This window comes from Sitophilus oryzae, unplaced genomic scaffold, assembly GCF_002938485.1.
Source record: "Sitophilus oryzae breed Bouriz unplaced genomic scaffold, Soryzae_2.0 scaffold_966_pilon_pilon, whole genome shotgun sequence".
NCBI lineage: Eukaryota > Metazoa > Arthropoda > Insecta > Coleoptera > Curculionidae > Sitophilus > Sitophilus oryzae.
In genome coordinates this window covers 44,215-67,177 of record NW_022147601.1, presented here as the reverse complement: position 1 = coordinate 67,177, position 22,963 = coordinate 44,215, and the positions used below count along the sequence as shown (strand labels likewise).

General features: G+C 35.3%; 2 protein-coding genes and 1 long non-coding RNA gene across 5 annotated transcripts in view; 1 reads left to right on the top strand and 2 right to left on the bottom strand.

Moving 5' to 3' along the window:
- Positions 1–7,038: 7,038 nt before the first annotated feature.
- Positions 7,039–7,805, bottom strand: LOC115891142. Its single transcript, XR_004051766.1, has 3 exons — positions 7,601–7,805; positions 7,420–7,531; positions 7,039–7,322 (listed from the first exon to the last, which is right to left on the bottom strand). It is a non-coding gene; the product is annotated as an uncharacterized LOC115891142 (long non-coding RNA).
- A 2,129-nt stretch (positions 7,806–9,934) lies between these two features.
- LOC115891144 (cleavage and polyadenylation specificity factor 73) lies at positions 9,935–17,760 on the top strand. Its single transcript, XM_030911542.1, has 15 exons — positions 9,935–10,108; positions 10,160–10,223; positions 10,277–10,374; positions 10,432–10,560; positions 10,617–10,884; positions 10,951–11,101; positions 11,185–11,360; positions 11,416–11,545; positions 11,628–11,803; positions 12,770–13,034; positions 13,829–14,016; positions 14,729–14,857; positions 14,949–15,071; positions 15,125–15,225; positions 17,708–17,760. Exons 1-14 carry the CDS (start codon positions 10,038–10,040, stop codon positions 15,221–15,223), a joined length of 2,067 nt encoding a protein of 688 aa, XP_030767402.1. The 5' UTR covers positions 9,935–10,037; the 3' UTR covers positions 15,224–15,225; positions 17,708–17,760.
- LOC115891145 (guanine nucleotide-binding protein G(o) subunit alpha) overlaps positions 16,595–22,963 on the bottom strand; it is a 49,316-nt gene continuing 42,947 nt past the window's right edge. For all 3 annotated transcript variants that reach the window (XM_030911544.1, XM_030911545.1, XM_030911543.1), the window contains exon 9: positions 16,595–21,824. In XM_030911544.1, the coding sequence (XP_030767404.1) occupies positions 21,637–21,824 (188 nt within the window). In that variant the 3' untranslated portion in view covers positions 16,595–21,636. The remainder of the gene's footprint in view (positions 21,825–22,963) is intronic.

The window sequence follows — 22,963 nt, the reverse complement described above, 5'->3', positions numbered from 1 at the left end:
CTCTGAAAATTTACACTTTTTCTGTAAAATTACATTTTTCTTGAAAAGTTACACTTTTCCTGAAAATTTACACTTTTTTTGTAAATTTACACTTTTTCTGAAAAATTGCAGTTTCTATGAAAAATTACACATTTCCTGAAAGTTTATACATTTTTTGAAAAATTTCACTTTTTCTGAAAATTTATACTTTTTCTGAAAATTTACCCTTTTTTTGTAAATTTACACTTTTTCTGAAAAATTGCAGTTTCTATAAAAAATTACACTTTTCCTGAAGTTTTCACATTTTTTGAAAAATTTCACTTTTTCCGAAAATTTACACTTTTCAATCGAATTTTTTTTTAATTATTAAAATGTAAAAAAAAGTAATTATCAGAAACAGTATAATTTTTCAAAAAAAGTAAATTTTTTAAAAAAACGTAATTTTACAGAAAAAGTGTAAATTTTTAAAAAAAGTGTAGTTTTTCAAAAAAAGTGTAAATTTTTAGAAAAAGTGTAAATTTTACAAAAAAGTAACGATTTTGCCACTGCAGGGACCTATTGATTTTCATATTTTTTTGAAGTTAAATAAAAAATTACAAAATGTACGTATTGTTTGGGAAAATTGGAATCGTCTCACAAAAAGAATATTTGACATATAAAAATATATTATGTAATAAGAGTTTGGATTTGATGTTAGTAAATTAAAATTAATAAGTCTCGTAAAAATTACGGGGCCCTGAGTGAGAATGTGATTTTGTGATCTAGTCTAGGCCGATGTGTTGGGAGTTGCGAACAAAAATCGCAATATTACCGCTCTATATGCCGCAATATCGCCGTTTTTCGTTGACGTGCCAACTTCCGATGCCGCGCCACGCCACGCCGGTGCCAATGAAAGTCGCAATCGCAATGCTGCGATGAGCTGTTATTTTCGTTCAGCTCCTCGTTCGCCTGCCACTGCCGTGTCGAAGACGCGCCGCCGCCCGCCCGTTGCGAACGAGAATCGCAATGTTTGGCGATTTTGCCACTGCGAAGACAGTGCTTTATATCCTTCAGAGCCTTCAATTTAATAGCTGTTAGTAAGAAGTTTTATTTGAAATATGTGCAGCCAAGGCCAGGCCAAATGAATGAATAAAATGAGGGCTTAGACCAAGAATGAGAATGAGCCAGGTAAGAATGAGGAATAGATCAGACCAAGATGAGTTCAAGACCAGATCCAATTAGACCAGACCAAGAATGAATGAATAGACCAGATAGACCAAGGCCAGACCAGAATGAGCCAAGATCAAGAGATAGAATAGGTTGCCAACCCTGCTGCCAAGGAGCCGGTTGACCCATAGCTGCCAAAGAAATAGGATTTTCGAGCTGCTACCAAAAACCGGTACCAACCCTGCTACCAAAAACCGGTACCAACCCTGCTACCAAGAACCGCTACCAACCCTGCTGCCAAAAGCAATTTTCAACCCTGCTACCAAAAACCGCTACCAACCCTGCTACCAAAAACCGGTACCAACCCTGCTACCAAAAACCGGTACCAACCCTGCTACCAAAAACCGGTACCAACCCTGCTACCAAAAACCGGTACCAACCCTGCTACCAAAAACCGCTACCAACCCTGCTACCAAAAACCGCTACCAACCCTGCTACCAAAAACCGCTACCAACCCTGCTACCAAAAACCGCTACCAACCCTGCTACCAAAAACCGGTACCAACCCTGCTACCAAAAACCGGTACCAACCCTGCTACCAAAAACCGGTACCAACCCTGCTACCAAAAACCGGTACCAACCCTGCTACCAAAAACCGGTACCAACCCTGCTACCAAAAACCGGTACCAACCCTGCTACCAAAAACCGGTACCAACCCTGCTACCAAAAACCGGTACCAACCCTGCTACCAAAACCCGGTACCAACCCTGCTACCAACAACCGGTACCAACCCTGCTACCAAACCCCGCTACCAACCCTGCTAACAAAAACCGCTACCAACCCTGCTACCAAAAACCGCTACCAACCCTGCTACCAAAAACCGCTACCAAAAACCGCTACAAACCCTGCTACCAAAAACAGCTACCAACCCTGCTACCAACAACCGCTACCAACCCTGCAACCAAAAACCGCTACCAAAAACCGCTACAAACCCTGCTACCAAAAACAGCTACCAACCCTGCTACCAACAACCGCTACCAACCCTGCAACCAAAAACCGCTACCAAAAACCGCTACAAACCCTGCTACCAAAAACAGCTACCAACCCTGCTACCAACAACCGGTACCAACCCTGCTACCAAAACCCGCCACCAACCCTGCTACCAAAAACCGCTACCAACCCTGCTACCAAAAACCGGTACAAACCCTGTTACCCAAAACGTACCAACTCCCTGCTACCAAAACCGCTACCAACCCTGCTACCAAAAACCGCTACCAACCCTGCTACCAAAAACCGCTACCAACCCTGCTACCAAAAACCGCTACCAACCCTGCTACCAAAAACCGGTACCAACCCTGCTACCAAAAACCGCTACCAACCCTGCTACCAAAAACCGCTACCAACCTGACTACAAAACCGGTACCAACCCTGCTACCAAAACCGGTACCAAACCTGCTACCCAAAAACCGGTACCAAACCCTGCTACCAAAAACCGGTACAAACCCTGCTACCAAAAACCGGTACCAACCCTACTACCAAAAACCGCTACCAAAAACCGCTACAAACCCTGCTACCAAAAACAGCTACCAACCCTGCTACCAAAAAACGCTACCAACCCTGCTACAAAAAACCGCTACCAACCCAGCTACCAAAAACCGCTACAAACCCTGCTACCAAAAACAGCTACCAACCCTGCTACCAAAACCCGGTACCAACCCTGCTACCAAAAAACGCTACCAACCCTGCTACAAAAAACCGCTACCAACCCAGCTACCAAAAACCGCTACAACCCCTGCTACCAAAAACCGGTACAAACCCTGCTACCAAAAACCGGTACAAACCCTGCTACCAAAAACAGCTACCAACCCTGCTACCAAAACCCGCTACCAACCCTGCTACCAAAAACCGCTACCAACCCTGCTACCAAAAACCGCTACCAACCCTGCTACCAAAAACCGCTACCAACCCTGCTACCAAAAACCGGTACCAACCCTGCTACCAAAAACCGGTACCAACCCTGCTACCAAAAACCGGTACAAACCCTGCTACAAAACCCGGTACCAACCCTGCTACCAAAACCGGTACCAACCCTGCTACCAAACACCGCTACCAACCCTGCTACCCAACACCGCTACCAACCCTGCTACCAAAAACCGCTACCAACCCTGCTACCAAAAACCGCTACCAACCCTGCTACCCAAAAAAAACTGCTACCAACCCTGCTACCGAAAACCGCTACCAACCCTGCTACCAAAAACCGCTACCAACCCTGCTACCAAAAACCGCTACCAAAAACCGCTACCAACCCTGCTACCAAAAACCGCTACCAACCCTGCTACCAAAAACCGCTACCAACCCTGCTACCAAAAACCGCTACCAACCCTGCTACCAAAAACCGCTACCAACCCTGCTACCAAAAACCGCTACCAACCCTGCTACCAAAAACCGCTACCAACCCTGCTACCAAAAACCGCTACCAACCCTGCTACCAAAAACCGCTACCAACCCTGCTACCAAAAACCGCTACCAACCCTGCTACCAAAAACCGCTACCAACCCTGCTACCAAAAACCGCTACCAACCCTGCTACCAAAAACCGCTACCAACCCTGCTACCAAAAACCGCTACCAACCCTGCTACCAAAAACCGCTACCAACCCTGCTACCAAAAACCGCTACCAACCCTGCTACCAAAAACCGCTACCAACCCAGCTACCAAAAACCGTGGTACCAACCCTGCTACCCAAAACCGGGATACACCCTGCTACCCAAAACCGGTACCAACCCTGCTACCAAAAACCGCTACCAACCCTGCTACCAAAAACCGCTACCAACCCTGCTACCAAAAACCGCTACCAACCCTGCTACCAAAAACCGCTACCAACCCTGCTACCAAAAACCGCTACCAACCCTGCTACCAAAAACCGCTACCAACCCTGCTACCAAAAACCGATACCAACCCTGCTACCAAAACCGGTACCCACCCCCTGCTACCAAAAACGGTACCAAACCCTGCTACCAAAAACAGCTACCAACCCTGCTACCAACAACCGCTACCAACCCTGCAACCAAAAACCGCTACCAAAAACCGCTACCAAAAACCGCTACCAACCCTGCTACCAAAAACCGGTACAAACCCTGCTACCAAAAACCGATACCAACCCTGCTACCAACAACCGGTACCAACCCTGCTACCAAACCCCGCTACCAACCCTGCTAACAAAAACCGCTACCAACCATGCTACCAAAAACCGCTAACAACCCTACTACCAAAAACCGCTACCAAAAACCGCTACAAACCCTGCTACCAAAAACAGCTACCAACCCTGCTACCAAAACCGGTACCAACCCTGCTACAAAAAACCGCTACCAACCCAGCTACCAAAAACCGCTACCACCCCTGCTACCAAAAACCGGTACAACACCTGCTACCCAAACCGGTACCAACCCTGCTACCAAACCCGACAGGTACCAACCCTGCTTACCACAAAAACCAGGGTACCAACCCTGCTACCAAACCCCGCTACCAACCCTGCTAACAAAAACCGCTACCAACCCTGCTACCAAAAACCGCTACCAACCCTGCTACCAAAAACCGCTACCAACCCTGCTACCAAACCGGGACCAACCCTGTACCAAAACCGGTACCAACCCTACTACCAAAAACCGCTACCAAAAACCGCTACCAACCCTGCTACCAAAAACCGCTACCAACCCTGCTACCAAAAACCGCTACCAACCCTGCTACCAAAAACCGCTACCAACCCTGCTACCAAAAACCGCTACCAACCCTGCTACCAAAAACCGTTACCAACCCTGCTACCAAAAACCGCTACCATCCCTGCTACCAAAAACCGCTACCAACCCTGCTACCAAAAACCGCTACCAACCCTGCTACCAAAAACCGCTACCAACCCTGCTACCAAAAACCGCTACAAACCCTGCTACCAAAAACCGCTACCAACCCTGCTACCAAAAACCGCTACCAACCCTGCTACCAAAAACCGCTACCAACCCTGCTACCAAAAACCGCTACCAACCCTGCTACCAAAAACCGCTACCAACCCTGCTACCAAAAACCGCTACCAACACTGCTACCAAAAACCGCTACCAACCCTGTTACCAAAAACCGCTACCAACCCTGCTACCAAAAACCGCGTACAACCCTGCTACCCAAAACCGGGATACACCCTGCTACCCAAAACCGCTACCAACCCCGCTACCAAAAAACCGCTACCAACCCTGCTACCAAAAACCGCTACAAACCCTGCTACCAAAAACCGCTACCAACCCTGCTACCAAAAACCGCTACCAACCCTGCTACCAAAAACCGCTACCAACCCTGCTACCAAAAACCGCTACCAACCCTGCTACCAAAAACCGCTACCAACCCTGCTACCAAAAACCGCTACCAACCCTGCTACCAAAAACCGCTACCAACCCTGCTACCAAAAACCGCTACCAACCCTGCTACCAAAAACCGGTATACCGTTTGCTATCAATTTACCTACTTACTTTTCCAATAGCCCAATGTTCTAACTGCCAATATGCAACTAATGCAAAACACCACATGGGAGCACAAATTATAGCTAAAAGAAAATCTAAAATAGTGTATTCACTATGCTGAACGAAAATCTCAGCTCATCGCAGCATTGCGATTGCGATTTTCGTTAGCACCGACGCGACATCGGCATCGGGAGTGGGCACGCCAACGAAAAGCGGCGATATTGCGGCATATAGGGCGGTAATATTGCTACTTTCGTTCGCAACTCCTAACACATCATCCTAGACTAGATCGCAAAATCACCTTCTAGTTAGGGCCACGTAATTTTTATGAGACTTATTAATTTTAATTTACTAACATCAAATCCAAGCTCTTATTACATAATATATTTTTATATGTCAAATATTCTTTTTGTGAGACGATTCCAATTTTCCCAAAAAATACGTACATTTTGTAATTTTTTATTTAACTTCAAAAAAATATGAAAATCAATAGGTCCCTGCAGTGGCAAAATCGTTACTTTTTTGTAAAATTTACACTTTTTCTGAAAATTTACACTTTTTCTGTACATTTACATTTTTTCTAAAAAATTGCACTTTTTTGTAAAATTTACACTTTTCCTGAAAGTTCACACATTTTTTTAAAAATTTCACTTTTTCTGTAAATTTACACTTTTTCTGGAAAATTTCACTTTTTCTGAAAATTTACACTATTTCTAAAAATTTACACTTTTTTTAAAAATTTACACTTTTTTTAAAAATTTACACTTTTTCTGTAAAATTACGTTTTTTTAAAAAATTTACTTTTTTTGAAAAATTATACTGTTTCTGATAATTACTTTTTTTTACATTTTTATAATTAAAAAAAAATTCGATTGAAAAGTGTAAATTTTCGGAAAAAGTGTAATTTTTCAAAAAAAGTGTAAATATTTAGAAATAGTGTAATTTTTCAGATAAAGTAAAATTTTTCAGAAAAAGTGTAAATTTACAAAAAAAGTGTAAATTTTCAGGAAAAGTGTAATTTTTCAAGAAAATTGTAATTTTACAGAAAAAGTGTAAATTTTCAGAGAAAATGTAATTTTTCAAAATTGTAAATTTTCAGAAGTGTAATTTTTCAAGAAAATTGTAAATTTTCAGAAGTGCAATTTTTCAAGAAAATTGTAAATTTTCAGAAAAATGTAATTGTAAATTTTTTGAAGTGTTAAAATTCTCCATAACGTCAAATTTGTGTCAAAAACTACTAAAATTATATTAAAATATTTTAAAATTCTATGCATAATCTCCATTTATTTTTATTTAAAAATTGTGTCAGGATAGTTCACCGGTCCCAAGAAATACAATTGAGATATAGAAAACTTTATTTCTCTTCAATTTACAAAGAATAGTTGAACTATTATTATTTATTGGTATACTTTTAAATAAAACAAATTGAATTCAGCGTGTACAAAATTTGCGGTTTAAAGTAAAGCTAATAGGCTTTTATGTTACAACGCTATTTGATAATAAACTAATTAAAGAAAGTCTGCCAATGCGTGTCAGAAACTAGTTTGTATTAGTACAGGACTTCTTCTACACAGTATGTAACTCTGTCAGACGATCCATGACACTTCTATTAAAAAAATATAATTCCTATCCAGGGGCATACATTGTTTATTTCCAATAGTTTACAAGATATAGGGCAGCTTATTCTTCGATACCTAACAAACATAAATATTATTAAGCTTGGCCCTAGGGTTCCCTAGATATTGGAAAGAGGTATATAGCAAATTCAATCATTCAGTCTTCAACTTATACCTTTAAAAAAATATGAGATAAGATATCTGTAAAAGTGGGGTCCGTTTCACTTTAGGGCTGTCCAAATTAACAAATTTTCTATAAAATCAAGTGGATATTCTGCCGTTTTAGACTAAACTAAAGAACTTGAGTTGAGGAAAAATGCGATGTTTTGTAAAATAAGCGAGAAAAATTTTCTAACCTCAAAAATATTTTTGTGCTTTTTCATAGCTTTTCGTGCAATAGTTTTTAAGAAAATTAATGAATATATAAAATATATATAAAATACCAAAAAACACCAGAGACTAACCAACGCGATCAAAATACGCCTACGGCGTATTTTGATCGCCGTTACCAACAACTCTAAATAAATAAAAAATATACAAGCGTAACGTTAATTTAAAAGCGTCCATGTTCCCGGTATGAGCATGCGCGTTAGAGCAACAAGACGCCATCCGTCAATCGGAACGTAAATATCCAATAAATATCGAACACCCGACATTACTCCGCAATATATAAATCATATTATAAATCATATTATAAATCATATTATAAATCATATTATAGCTAAGAAAATCACATAAATTAGGTGTAAGAATAGAGAAATCTTAAAGTAGCAGAAAAATTAATGCAATATATGTATAAGCAGAATTACACAAGGTAAAACTGTTAATGTTGCTGAAGCTGATTCTACAATTTTAATTACGGAGGCTAAAAGGCCTTTTAAGGCCTCCGTAGTTTTGATGGAATGTTAAAAAAACCTATTATGAACATGACATGGAGCTACAGCATTTAAAAATTAAAAAAAAAAGGAAAACTTGGACATATAATTTCCAGAATTTTTAATAAAGCCCTTTTTAAACGTAGCATAATAATCTAGAGCAATTAGATTAATTATAGGAATCTAGAGTTTTATTTCTATTTAATTTTATTGACTATGAAAATACATAATAAGCGTTCACGTGTTGTGCGAAATATTAAAATAATAATATAAATCCTTGATATAAATAATATACCGGCGTACTATGATTGAAAAAAAAAATAGCGTTAGCCGATGACTATGAAATGAAGATCGCTGTCATTTTATATGGGAAATGTCCTCAATCGTCATTTCCCAGCCAACTGGACGCCGTTTTCTCAATCATACGGTATATATTGACAAAAAATTTATTTTATTTTATTCTTATTTTATTTTATTTGGCTGTATGAACCCACCATTCCTCGAAATGAAAGAGCTAAAATTGCACAAATAGAATACTAGATGGCGCGACAATATCATAATCAGAATATAATTAGAAATTTTGAACTTTCGGTTTTGGATCGACGGCTCGTCGACGGCCTTATAGCTCGGCTAAATATGCACAGTTGCCAAGTTCAAAAAGACTTGAATTGGCATCCCATTCTTTTTATTGTGTATAATGCAGTATGTGTTTCTTTCTATTCTTCTTTTCTTGTCAGATACACTTATATTAATTATTCCTTTGGCTATTAAAATAGTTTTAAGTATATTATTACAAAACATATATATTTTTAATATACACTATACCTTATAATGTTAACTAAGAAAATACCTTTAATTACCTTTGAAATTAATAATATACAGGGCGATTGATAGTGATATTTATTAATGCTGGAACGTTAGTAATGAAATATAAGTTTAATAATAATGGAAATAATTTATTAAAATGCAGTACAAAAAATGTTAACTGACTAAAAAATACTATAATAACAAATTTCTTCTGTTTGCCACGTTATTTATATAGACCTAGGTAGATTTTAAAAAGTGACACAGGTACAATTAATAATATATTAGTTCGGCATAAAAGTTGCTGTCACGACATCGAACAAAAAATTAAAATTCGTAAAATAAATTAAAATTATTAATTAAACAAATCTTTATAAAGAAACGCAAGTATACCAAATTTGGGCCCAATCGAACTCCAGGAAATGATATCATAATAGTGTACTATATTATGGTACCACTCGATATACTTTAAGGTACCATCATATTACAAATGTAACCGAAGATACGTAGTATAACAAGTTTAAGTCCAATCGAACGCCAGGAAATGGTATCGTAATATGGTACCTCTTTTATGCTCCATGGTACCATAATATTACAATATCACCGAAGATACGTAGTATCCCAAATTTAAGCCCAATCGAACGCCATGTGTAGCTAGATATTCTGTGCCCATACATATACCTTTAAAAAATATATTTACGACTTCGCTGTAAAATCAACAAGTTAGTTATTTGAACAGTTCAAAATTTGCATAGGACTTCCTATGTTTCCAAAGACCAATGCACCATCCGGTATATGCCTAATTTATTTCAAATACTTTATTTTGAAAATAACTTCCAGTAAATACAAAACTTTGCGAACTTGAGAACACTTGAGAACGAGAACGTGCATACGCATCGCATAACCTTGCCGGTGCCAAGGCGCTAGATGCGAGTTTGGCAACTATGTTGGCAACCCTGGCTAGAGTGGCTAGTCTGTTTCAGGCTGGTTTTTTTCGTGGTATATTTTGTGTTCTGTGTTCTGTGGTCTGTTTCTTTTTTCAGGTTATAAACTATAATCTGATGTTTATAAATAATTATTTTCTTGTTATGTCTTAAAATCAGAGAGATATAAAATGTCTTCTAAAAGAAAGCCGGATTCGCAAGTTCCCGCCGAGGAAAGTGATCAGTTGATTATTCGTCCACTGTGAGATATATAAAATTACATATTTTTCTTAAATTAACAGTATTTTTGTAGGGGTGCTGGTCAAGAAGTAGGAAGATCATGTATTATGATAGAGTTTAAGGGCAAAAAAATAATGGTAAACAATTCTATATAATTAGGATTAATTTATAGCTTAGCGACTTTTTCTAGCTTGATTGTGGTATACATCCTGGTCTTTCGGGTATGGACGCACTTCCTTTTGTAGATCTGATTGAAGCTGATGAAATTGATTTACTTCTTATTTCACAGTTAGTTTTTAAAAGTTAATACTTATTTAACTCATAATAATATTATTATATTTTTAGTTTCCATTTAGATCATTGCGGGGCTTTGCCATGGTTCTTATTAAAAACTAGTTTCAAAGGAAGATGTTTTATGACACATGCTACAAAGGCTATATACCGATGGTTGTTGTCAGATTACATTAAAGTTAGGTATGACTATCATCCGACACTACTGGTACAATAAATAAATCTATTTTATCTTGCAGTAATATTGCTACCGAACAAATGTTGTATACTGAAGCGGATTTAGAAGCCAGCATGGATAAAATAGAAACTATAAATTTCCACGAAGAAAAAGATATCTTGGGTGTGAAATTCTGGGCTTATAATGCTGGTCATGTCCTGGGGGCGGCAATGTTTATGATTGAAATTGCAGGAGTAAAAATTCTTTATACGGGAGATTTCTCAAGACAAGAAGATAGGCACTTAATGGCTGCTGAAATTCCCACCGTCAGGCCCGACGTCTTAATAACCGTAATCGCGCGCGCGCGCATACTCTTGTTGAACTTGTTGAAAAGTACTAAAATGAATTTGTTCTAGGAATCAACTTATGGCACTCATATTCACGAAAATAGAGAGGATAGAGAAAACCGATTTACCAGTTTAGTTCACGACATAGTTAATAGGGGCGGTAGATGCCTTATACCAGTGTTTGCTTTGGGTCGTGCACAAGAATTGTTATTAATATTAGGTAAGCTTTACATAGTTTTTATTATTATTTACTTTTTTTATAAGTCAAAATAATTGTAAAACACACATTCAAAATTTGTTTAGATGAATATTGGGGTCAGCATCCAGAATTGCACGACATTCCTATTTATTATGCCTCTTCATTAGCAAAGAAATGTATGGCAGTGTATCAGACATACATAAACGCAATGAACGATAAAATTAAGAGGCAGATTGCCATTAATAACCCTTTCGTATTCAAACATATATCAAATTTAAAGGTAAGTATTAAAAATAGTGTAATTGTGGTAATTTTGAATTCTCTTTTTTTTTTAGGGTATAGACCATTTTGAAGATATCGGTCCGTGCGTTATAATGGCTTCGCCTGGTATGATGCAGAGCGGGCTATCCAGGGAATTATTTGAATCCTGGTGTACCGATTCTAAAAATGGTGTTATCATTGCTGGTAAGATTGAATCTATATGAATCCGAAATTAATTTATGTACCTAGTTAAATTATTTAAAAAAAACTTTAATTTCTCTTAAAGGTTACTGCGTGGAAGGAACTCTGGCAAAAACAATTCTTTCCGAACCAGAAGAAATCTCCACCATGACGGGACAAAAGTTGCCTTTGAAGATGTCGGTGGACTATATTTCTTTTTCTGCTCACACGGACTATCAACAAACGAGCGAATTTATAAAAATACTGAAACCGCCGCATGTTGTGAGTATTGTTGATAAAGAATGTATTTTTTCCAAAATGTCAATAATAAAAATGTTTTTCCTCTTGTAAAGACAATTCAGAGACATTCTGTATACTCAGATGCTAAAAAAACGCAACGGATTTGTTTTTTTCTCAAAGTGCTATATTTTTGTAATTTTTTAGCAAACTGTTCAAATATAGGTATGTCAACTTAAATTCGTAAACTCAGTTTTTGACAAACTTTAGTGTTTGACTTCTTATAAAGGTTTTTTTTACCCTAACTTTAAAGCACCCTGTGCATTTATTTCGTGAGCAAATTTTTCCGACAACGTGATATTTCCGTCAGAATCACGTCTCCCGAGGATTTTGATTTTTGTCTACATTTATATACCTTGGTTAATTTTTAAGAGCAAAGTGCTCAGTGTTTAGAATGGGAAAATCTTAATTTGAAAGAATCTTAATATTGCAGAGGACACAAATTTTTGGAACTTACATAAATACAGGGTGTTTCAAAAAACATATGCCATTTCTCGTGAGGAGATTCCTCACGTAAAAATAAGATTTATTTTTCGTATCAACGTAAGTCCGATTCTGCTTTGTTTCGTAGCTACAGGGTGTTGTCTTAAGAGTTTTGAATGAAATTTTAAGGGTAAAAGTTACTATAAATGCGACATATTTTAAATCTATAAAAGTGTTGAAATATTAATATTCACCAGGGACGTGCATAGGGGTTATCATTGAAATATTTTCCTAAAAAAAACATGTACGCCACTGACTTTTTTTTCTCTTGTTGGCGAAACAGTGTAAGCAGTTTAATGCCGATTAAAAGCTATCTAAATTTTACTAATTTGCCTTGATCCAAGTCTAATAGCAACCTTTAAAAAAAAAATTAAAATCATTAACTTGCGAAAGTTTTAAATAAGTACTCATTGATTTTACATCTGAGTATATTTTTTTATTGTTATTTTTTTTTCAATTTTTTAAAAGGTGCTGGTGCACGGCGAACAGAACGAGATGTCGCGGCTGAAGGCGGCGCTGCAGCGCGAATTCGAGGAGGACCCCAGCAACCGGGGCATCCAACTGCACAACCCCAGGAACACGCACACCGTGGAGCTGTATTTCCGGGGCGAAAAGACGGCCAAAGTGATGGGAACGCTCGCCGTGGACGAACCGCGACCCGGCAACGTCGTACAGGGTGTGCTGGTCAAGAGGAACTTTAATTATCACATTTTGAGCGCGGACGATTTATTCAGTAAGTAGATAAAATTAAGTTAGGGATCATTTGTGCGCCAATGTTGAAACCTCACCTTCAATAATTAAAGCAACTAGAGCGGATACAACTTTTGAACTTAAAACCATCTCTGCTAGAGTAACTGCCCAACAGTCAACAGACAATAATAATAAGATTTTTCAGTAACAGTGACATTGCATAAATCATAATCACTATTTCATGGGTCTGTTGTCTGGGACTGAAAGCAAGGCATGGTTTTAATGTAAAAATTACGAAAAAATGTTACTCTCTTCTTCAAAGGCGAATATCCCCAAAGAAAAATAAAGCTATCGAGATGAACCAAAAAATAAACTATCGAGAATAGATGCACCTAGATAATAAAATAATTTTCAAATTTTTTACTTTTTAACATATTCCACAAGGTGTTCCAAACTTTCACCAAAATAACGACATTTCATGTTCCCTCGTATAATTGATAGATGGGAACTTTCATTTTTAATTTAGAAAGAGATATTAAAAAGTCAAATAATTTAGCTAGAAATTGCTTAAAAGATCATCAAAATCGGTCCACTAGAACACAATACATATATGAAAATTTTAAGGTGCAGTTTTATGTGCCGGTGAGTATAGAGTATCCTAAAGGTTTGTTAACTTTTTCTAGTAATTGAAAATTACTACATATCACTAATATTGACGTTCTGAATGCTTATATTGAAGTTAGGGGAACAAACTTCTGCGCTAATTGTGAAACCATTGTTCATGAATGAGGTTCCGAATGAAGCTTAACAGCGCCTTTTCTGTTTTAATGATCGCAGAGTACACGGATCTGAGTTTGAGCGAGATCACTCAGCGGCAAAGTCTGCACTATTCGGGTAATTCGGGCGTTTTGCGCCATCTCTTGTCGCAAGTGTGCGGCTTGATGGAGACCTTGGACGGCAACAAACGGATGAAGGCGTTCAACGCTGTCGAAATAACGATCGAACCGAAACTAGTAACGTTAGAGGTAAGATCAGCTTCGGCTTTTTGTTCTCTTCCAGCTAAAACCAAGTGGCTCACCCCTTTAATTTTTTCAGATAAAATGACATAAATAACAAAAATATTACATAAATCATGATTCAATTACTTTTGATCACTTCCTCTTTCACCACAAATGACTACAGCTATTGATTTTTAAATAGTAGCCTGGCTATTTTCTTACCATTTTTATAGAAAAATTACATAGTATTTTAATGACGAATAATGACACGATAGTAGTATTTTAAATTTCATTCTAGAGTGCAATGACTTTGTTCATAATGACAATTTGCCTAAAAATATCAAGTATCTGGTACCACATTATTACCTACTGGGAAACGTGACCAAAAACATTAGAAGATCAAATGTATTTTTCCAGGGCTCCTTGATTAAAAGTTAGTGGTGGAACATATGCGTGAAACTCCAGATTGGAGTTTAAAATATTATTTTTTTCGAGCGTAATTGTCGAAAGTTTACAATATTTATGAGACGTCACTCTATTCCGATTTGTAATTTTCCATTGAATAAAGTAAAAAAAATACCGAGGGTTTCGTTTAAAAATTAATAGCTGTAGTCATTTCCGGTGAAACAGCAAGTGACCGAAAATAATTGAATACGTAATCAATCGGAAACAAAAAAGTTATAGGGGTGAGACACTTTTGAAAAATACTCTGTATATGTCTATTTATCTCGTTTTTCAGTGGGTAGCGAATCCAGTAAATGACATGTACGCAGACGCGATAGTGGCCGCTGTATTACAAGCCGATTTATTTGATACGCCTACGAAAAATATGACTACTAGTGTAAAGGTGGACAGAATGCATTTTAAGGTACAGTAACTCTAAAATTAGTAAAAAAATAATTAATTTATTTTATTTTTTAATTTTTTTTTTATATAATATGCCTACCTAAAATTTTTAGGAGTGTCTTATAGAAATGTTGCAAGATATGTTTGGAGAAGACTCCGTTCCCAAAATATTCAAAGGAGAAAAATTGTACGTCACCGTGAACGAAAAAAGGGCCGATATCGATTTGGCTAATTTAGTAAGTGTAACGCGACTCAGTAACGATTTTTTTCGTAAATATTTGTTTCGCAGGAAGTGAAATGTCCAAACGATGAGGCCTTCCAGCAAATAGTGCAAACTGCAGTAGCGAAGCTCTATCAAAGTTTGGCTCCTCCTGCACTGGAAACTTGAAGGTGTGTATAAATTAATATACAGGGTATCCCAGGCTGAGCGTGACTTAGAAGTTTCTAAAGAACCACAATATCTAGATCGGAGATTTTTTGCACATCATTGTTTTACAACGAGATCTACCGATTAAAAATATTTTTAATATGGCGGCGCTTCTGGAAATACCAGAAGTTAACAGCAACTTTCTTATTGTAAATGGGTGTCCCCCTTTTTTATTACATACTTAAATTCTCTGTAAAATTCTATGAATATTGATGTTAAACAATCTATACTAGAGATGAAACGGATATCTGGCAACTATACGGTATCCGGCCTAAATTTATTATCCGCCCGGATACCGAATAGTAACTCAATATCCGGCCGGATACCGGATATTCAAAAAGTAACTTAAATAACAAGAAACAATTTAATTACAGTTTAAGCTGCTTTTATTTCAAGCTGAAAATTACATAATTTAAAAAAAAATCATTATTCACTTCAATGAAAAATATAAAAATGGAAACTTTAATTAATGACATGAATAACTAATAATAAATGAAAAACCTTTAAAAATACGCACAGATTCTTAAAATTTACCGTCTTGTTCTTTTTCGTTTATCAAAGAGAACTTAAAAAAAATAATAGTCAAAATTAATAAATAGCAAATTATGGCAAATACACTCAAAATTTCCAGCATTTGACGATAATAGGCGATTTCGCTTTTTTTTCATAAACCAAACCAGCTGCGGAACACAACCTCTCGCTAAAAACACTGCTGCAACGAACTGAAAGGTGTATTTTCGCAAATTTCGTCAAATAGGGGTAGTGGTTTACGTTATCCGACCATCAAGTGTAAGCATCAGGCCTCGACTATGATCAATTCGAACTGTTTTCAAGTAGAAGTCGATCTCGCTTGCAATTAGTTTTTTCTCTTGATCGCGACATTGATATTGTTTTCACCTGCGATTTCATGGAAGCAATCCCAGAACGTGTCGTGAGATTCGCAAGTATCCGAACAACTATCCGTTTCATCTCTAATCTATACCTAACATTAACCGTTTTTGAGAAAAAAATATTTAAAATTTTTGGACAAAAAAACTACTTTTCAAAAAAAATTTTAAAAGTCAAATTTAGTGATTATCACAGCTACTGTGACATACAGAGAAGACATGTCTAGAGATATATCTAGACATCTATTTCCAAAAATTAATATTAATTTAATATCAAATTCATAAAATTTTGCAGAGAATTTAAGTATGAAGTGTGTAATAAAAAATGGGGGCACCCATTTAAAATAAGAAAGTTGCTGTCAACTTCCGGTATTTCCGGAAATGTAAAATGTAGGTTTTCACTATTAAAGAATAAACAAATATGGTCACACTAAAAACAAGACTCTTTCGAAATGGGTAAAATTTATTTTTTTTAATAATATTCACATCACAGAGAAACAAACATACATGTAGTAAACAACCTCTGTCATGATTTATTTACCGTTGATAAAAGATTTTACATCTACTAGTAGGTGTGTGATACTTCTAAATAGTCCTTACACTTTATTTGTCATCATTTATGGCATTTATATGTAATGATTAAATAATGCAAAGGAGAGAGAGAATGCTGCAAGTATATATCTTGTATGTAGATAATCGAGCCATTTACTTTATCAATCTTTTTTTAATAAATAGGTGGAAATCCTTTTTTATGATGTTTTTAAATCACTGGACTATCCATGACTATCCATTTTTTTTGGTATTTTGAAAAAGTATTCTTCGTTAATACATTCAGGAAGAAAATCAGTCAAGATCGCATAAGTTTTCCCAAGTGTATTAACAAAAGAAATATATACAAAAGTGCAAATATCTTTGGAAAATTGAAAGAAATGGCATGTATCGTGTCCGTGTATCGTGAAAAAATTAGCAGAAACCATAGACATAAAAAGCAGTAGAGCCTTTATGCTCAAAAAGAAATAATACTCATTCAAAGAGTACCTATTTACTTTTTGTCAGAATTCACAAAGAATGTGAGTCATATTAATTCGCTAAAAAAAGTCAACTATCACTTTTAATGTCTATGCAATAAACATGGATATAGAAATAACTCGAGATTGGTACATACTTTTTTGTGATTTTATTTTTTTATACAAGTAAATGGTATTACGTATTTTTCACTAATAAAACTGAAAAAAAACACGTCCATTTTGGACTACTATTCCATCGTTAAGATTAAAAATTACACGAAAATGGAAAACTTAAAGTGAAATACGAACCGAAAATCATAATGTTTACATTTATTATATAATAATCTTCGAAATAATATACAAAAAAAAACACTTCATTAATGTGGCGTAAATTAAACAAACAATTCACTTGACTAGATAAATTAAATAATGAAAATGTAATAAATTCGACACTACTCAACATTAAGTTAAATACTTACAAATGTATCTTGTTTTTATAATTATTATTATTATTTTAATTTTATACACAACAATTTGTATCGTATTTTCAGGAAAATGACTTCGTAGTCGCTGCTGAACAGGAACAAGTGACCCATTTTGGATTTAAAAAGAGTTTGATACATTAAGAAAAAAAAATATGTTTTTTATAGAGCTTGTTAAATGTATAAATAAACTCCTTTCATAAAATTAAGATAGTTTTTTTAACCAAATCAAAACAAAACACTGCAAATTACTGGCTAATAGGATATCTACAATAGCCCTTTTTAAACAGTTCTAAACAATGATATGCTGTTCGAGTACTAATTGACAGGTTTCAAATAATTAAAACAACGATCGTTTCTCAAGGTCACCAGATAATTTGAGGCGTTTTGAAAGCACGGCCTACTACTTCTCGTCATCCGCTCGTAAAAATACGATAGTTTTACATGTACTAATTAATTTTTTCGACTATGAATGGATGATGATTGTATTTTACCACGGTGTCGAAAACACAATTTCCTCTTTTTATAGCTAAGTAGTTAATAATAAATGTATTCTTGTTGCTTAGATTTGTGCGGATTATGATCTTTATCGCTTAAATAATCAACATTTCAGATGTTAACAGTACTTATTCCCTAGCTGGTTATTTTATATTTGTGTCCTATAAATTATATTGGAGTCAAGAGATATTCACAACCGCTCTATAGACACAAATAATATCACGTCAATGATGATTAAATAAATGAAAAGATCACTGTAAGCAAAAATATTTTATAGTGAAATACAAAAGTCTTAGGAATGTCTTAAATAAAATGCACCTTTTTCGAATATGATATTGTGGCTATTCCTCTATAAGTATCATTTTTTTCACAAGTGACAATAAAAAATCCTGAAATACCTCTTTTTTTATCAAAATGTTAGTTATTTCTCTATACGTTTTTTATTCAAAACTACCCATAGCCGTTTTGCACACCAAAACTTGATTACTTTGCGTGATATCTCTGTTTATATCCAGCATTTTTGGGAGTATTTTATTGTCTAAAAAAAATGAATACCTAAAAGTAACATATTTTAGAAATTTCAACAAATGAGACAGACTTAACAAACATTTAGAATATACTACCTTTATGGGATGGTCCTGATGATGGCCATGAACATGTGTGTTTGAATGGGTTTTCTAAAATGTGTTATGCGAGGAATCGAAAACAAAACAAACAATGGTAATGATAAAAAACGAAACACTCATCCTAAATTTGAACAATACAAATAGGTTTCGCTCATTTTTTCATATTTTGCTTAAAATGAATTGAACTACATCTACGTAAATGACTGAAGCTACGTTTTTTTAATTATTTTTAAGCGCCATATATTTTTTTATGTACACATATTAAACGTATAAGTAGTTTTATTATATACTTTAATGTCTCAAAGGATTTTGTTGGTTTTTTCATTATTTTATATTTGTTTGGAGAAAAACATCGTCCTTTATCAAACGTTCTATTCAGTAATACATTTGCATATTTATTGGTCAGTTTTTATTATGTTGTGTAAAATACGAAATTCCACATTTTGTAGTAGGCTTTTTGCAAACAAAAGATCTATGGTAAATAATGCAATTATTCATACATATTTTGCTAACAAAAAAACTACCACCTATAGCTCTTTTGCAAACAAAATATCTAATAATAATTATAATGTCTGATCATTAATTTTAAAGAATCGTAATTCGTATTTTAAACAGAATAACAAATTTTTCCTACCAAAAAATATATAATTTTTCACTGTGAATCTAGTTGAGCTTAAATGAATTTTCGGGTCCATGAACGTTGACCTTTTTTCGAAAATTAAAATATCAATGTCTTTTAATTTTAGTGCACTTGAAGAAGGCGCTATAGGATGCGATGTCAATTTTCTCCATTTAAAAAATGGTAACTAACTAAAACTTAATATATACTCCTAGATTCAGATTCTTTTGATAAAAGTGTATAACGTAACATTCATTTAGACATATATTATGTATATACTCTAAAATAAAATATAATTTACAAAACAGAGTTAAAACAGAATAAATGCAATTGTCTTGCTGGACCATGGCACCGTTGTTATCTTTATCTATTTTAATGTGTACAATATTTTATAAGAACGGACAAAAATAGTTTATATTGTTTGAAGAAAATATTGAAATATTAGCATTGAATACAGTTTGAAGACTATTTGACAACTGTCTATCATTCTAACGATAAACTGTATATAGTATTTTTCAAATTATTTCGATTTAAATAACAATTGTTAAATGTTTCAAAACTTTTGTGATCTGGACACGACATTAAAACATATTATTTTTGAGATAAATAACTTTAATATTTCAATTATTCCCTCAAAAAAAGTTGTTCATATTATGCGTTTGGAAATAGGAAAAGACTTGTAAATATTGTGCTGGGCGAAAAGGTGAAATAATAAAGAATCAACAGCCCTCTTGTGCGGTAATATATGTAGCTGCATGAAGTGATGAACCATTTAAACAAAAAAAAAACAGGCCAAAGCCGATTTTAATGTGTGACTATTTTGAGTTTGAATGCGAAACCGATAAGCACAGAAACACTATAGCGGTTCTCTTTACATACTGTTTGTAGGGAAGCACATTGTTTTGATCCTAGTGGTACCGCCTGTGTGTTCGTAATAGTACTACTTCTTCCATTGTTCTTTCTGCGCTCACCGCGAAACAAAAATATGTAAAACATACACCAGAGCATATACTTAAATACTAGACATATTCATTAAATGAAGAACACATTTTTATTCTATACGTTTTTTGTTTATCTCACTCCACTTTGGTGCGTGCCAGTTAAAAAACCGAAGTATATAATTCGTTTTTTTTTCAATCTTAACATTTTTAACGACTCTCTTATTTACTGTATTAGCTGCTTTTCATTTGGATAAACTAGACCATATTACAGCCTAAAAAAAATGTTTTTATCTTAGGAACGAACAAAATTTAATGTTAAAAAATACACATCCACCAATTTTCAACTTTTTAGTGTCAAACTTGATCATGAAAACTCGATAATATTGTAACGCACTATAACATATATTTTTTTTAAGAAAAAAATTGCATATGTATTTTTTAAAAAACTAACAACCTGCAATTTTCACTCTAATTCATCTTCTACAGTGTAGAAAATGAATTAGAGTGAAAGAGTCACATTACTACAAAAGAATATGTCTATATACAGGGTGTAGAAGCTACAGCCTGTATAGCGGGAAACTTCGGCAGCATATTCTGCAAATAAAAATAGGTAAATAATTTTCGTATAAAATTTATTATGTGCTTTTTTTTGGAGATACAAAATGTAGAAGTTCCATTTTTATTTGGATTTTTTCCAAATATTAAAAAACGTGAATGAATTGAAACTTATTTGAATGAGAATTGGTGTCTGGGTGTTTTTTTTACATTAGAAATATGATTTAGATGTCATTATAATCATACTATGAGTCCTACTACCAATTTTTATCCAAATATCGACGTTAGTTCAGAAATTATTTGGAAAAAATCGCAATAAAAATGAAACTGATACGCCCTGTATCTCCGAAACCAAGCACATTAGCACATAATACATTTATACGATTTTTTTGACTTATTTTTATCTGCAGAATCTGCTGCCGAAGCTTACAATTCGGACCACCCTGTACAAAGACACTGAGAAGAAATACGCTAACTAGAACCTAACCAATGGAAAAGCAGCTAGAGTCGAACAAAGCTAAGACCTCCGTCCTCTCTTTTCTAACTAATTTTAGTTTTAGGATAACCTTCTCCATCATCTCATAAATAAATAATATGATAATTATATGTATGTCATTTTTCCTATGGTAGTACTAGGTATCCGTATCCTGAACGCCGACTAGATGCGATCACTCCCCATCGGAACACATACACACACACACGGAAACGTATATGCGCATACATATTTGTATATAGTCCCCGGACAGGTGGCGCGGCCGTCTAGTAGAGGCCGCAGTTGCGCAGATTGTTGGCTATGATGACGTCGGTGACGGCGTCGAACACGAACTGGATGTTGTGCGTGTCGGTGGCGCACGTCATGTGGCAGTAGATCTCTTTGGTCGTGGACTTGTTCTTCGCCTCGAACTGGGCCTGGATGTAGGCGGCCGCCTCGCCGTATTCCTGGGCTCCTGCAAATACAAAAGAGTTGGTAGTAGAGCATTCAATCCCGGCATTTTCGGTATCCATCTTTATACAGGGTGTCGTTGAAATGGTGTAAAAAAATCGGGGGGTGATAGTACTCCTAAAAATAGTAAAAAAAAGTTCCTATAAGCATAGGGCGGAAAATGCATATTAAGGGAGTTAGGGGCACTGAAAGGGTGAATTTAAAAAACGGTTGCTTTGAAATTATAGGCTTAAAAAACGAGATAAGACTTCGAAAAAAAATCCTCTGCCATAAATTTTGACCCTAAATCAAATGGTGATACTGAAAAATTATTTGGAAAAGCGGAAAGGGTAGTTTTTGCAAGGGTAGGGGGTTATTTCGTGTAAAACTTTTTTGAGGTTATTTTTTTTGCAACGTGGGTTCATTTTTTGAAAACTACATACTTTCTCCTACAAAAAAGGTACTCTTGTTGCACATCGCCCAGAGCGATAGTTTTCGAGAAAATAGCAAGCAAAGAGCGGTTAATCAACCTAAACTTATGAAAGTTATGGCGGTTCAAAAGTAACCAAGTAGTTATTAAATAATTAATTGGAAAATCAAAATTTCATGATTTTTAAAACATCTTATTGCTTTAAAAACGAAATAAACGTTTTTGGTTTTAAAAAAATTTGGTTTGCTCAGTGCCGATTAATACTGAAAAGCAACTACGGCAACGCATTATTGATTGTTCCAATCAAATTCGGACAACACCAAGGATATTCCACAGGGTGTCTACGCAGATCGTAGAGAAGAAGATCAGATGTCTACATTAAAATGAATGGTGGTCACTTTGAACATTTACTATGAATGAATTAAGGAATGCATTATTTTAATAAGAAATTTTGGTAATTGGATTATTTCGTTTTTTAAAGCAATAAGATGTTTTAAAAATCATGAAATTTTGATTTTTTAATTAATTATTTGATAAATACTTGGTTAATTTTGAACCGCCATAACTTTCATAAGTTTATGTTGATTAACCAGTTGGCAACCCATCAGAGCAAACGCTTTGTCTTCAATTTTCTCGAAAACCATCGCTCTGGGCTATGTGCAACAAGAGTACCTTTTTTGTAGGACAAAGTATGTAGTTTTGAAAAAATGAACCCACGTTGCAAAAAAAATAAC

Bases quoted from the DNA above. Each gene is read 5' to 3' on its own strand.
- LOC115891144 (XM_030911542.1), top strand. From the start codon at position 10,038: ATGTCTTCTAAAAGAAAGCCGGATTCGCAAGTTCCCGCCGAGGAAAGT. The intron at 10,561-10,616 runs GTATGACTATCA...TTTATCTTGCAG, and splicing joins TCAGATTACATTAAAGTTAG to TAATATTGCTACCGAACAAA. The intron at 11,361-11,415 runs GTAAGTATTAAA...TTTTTTTTTTAG, and splicing joins AACATATATCAAATTTAAAG to GGTATAGACCATTTTGAAGA.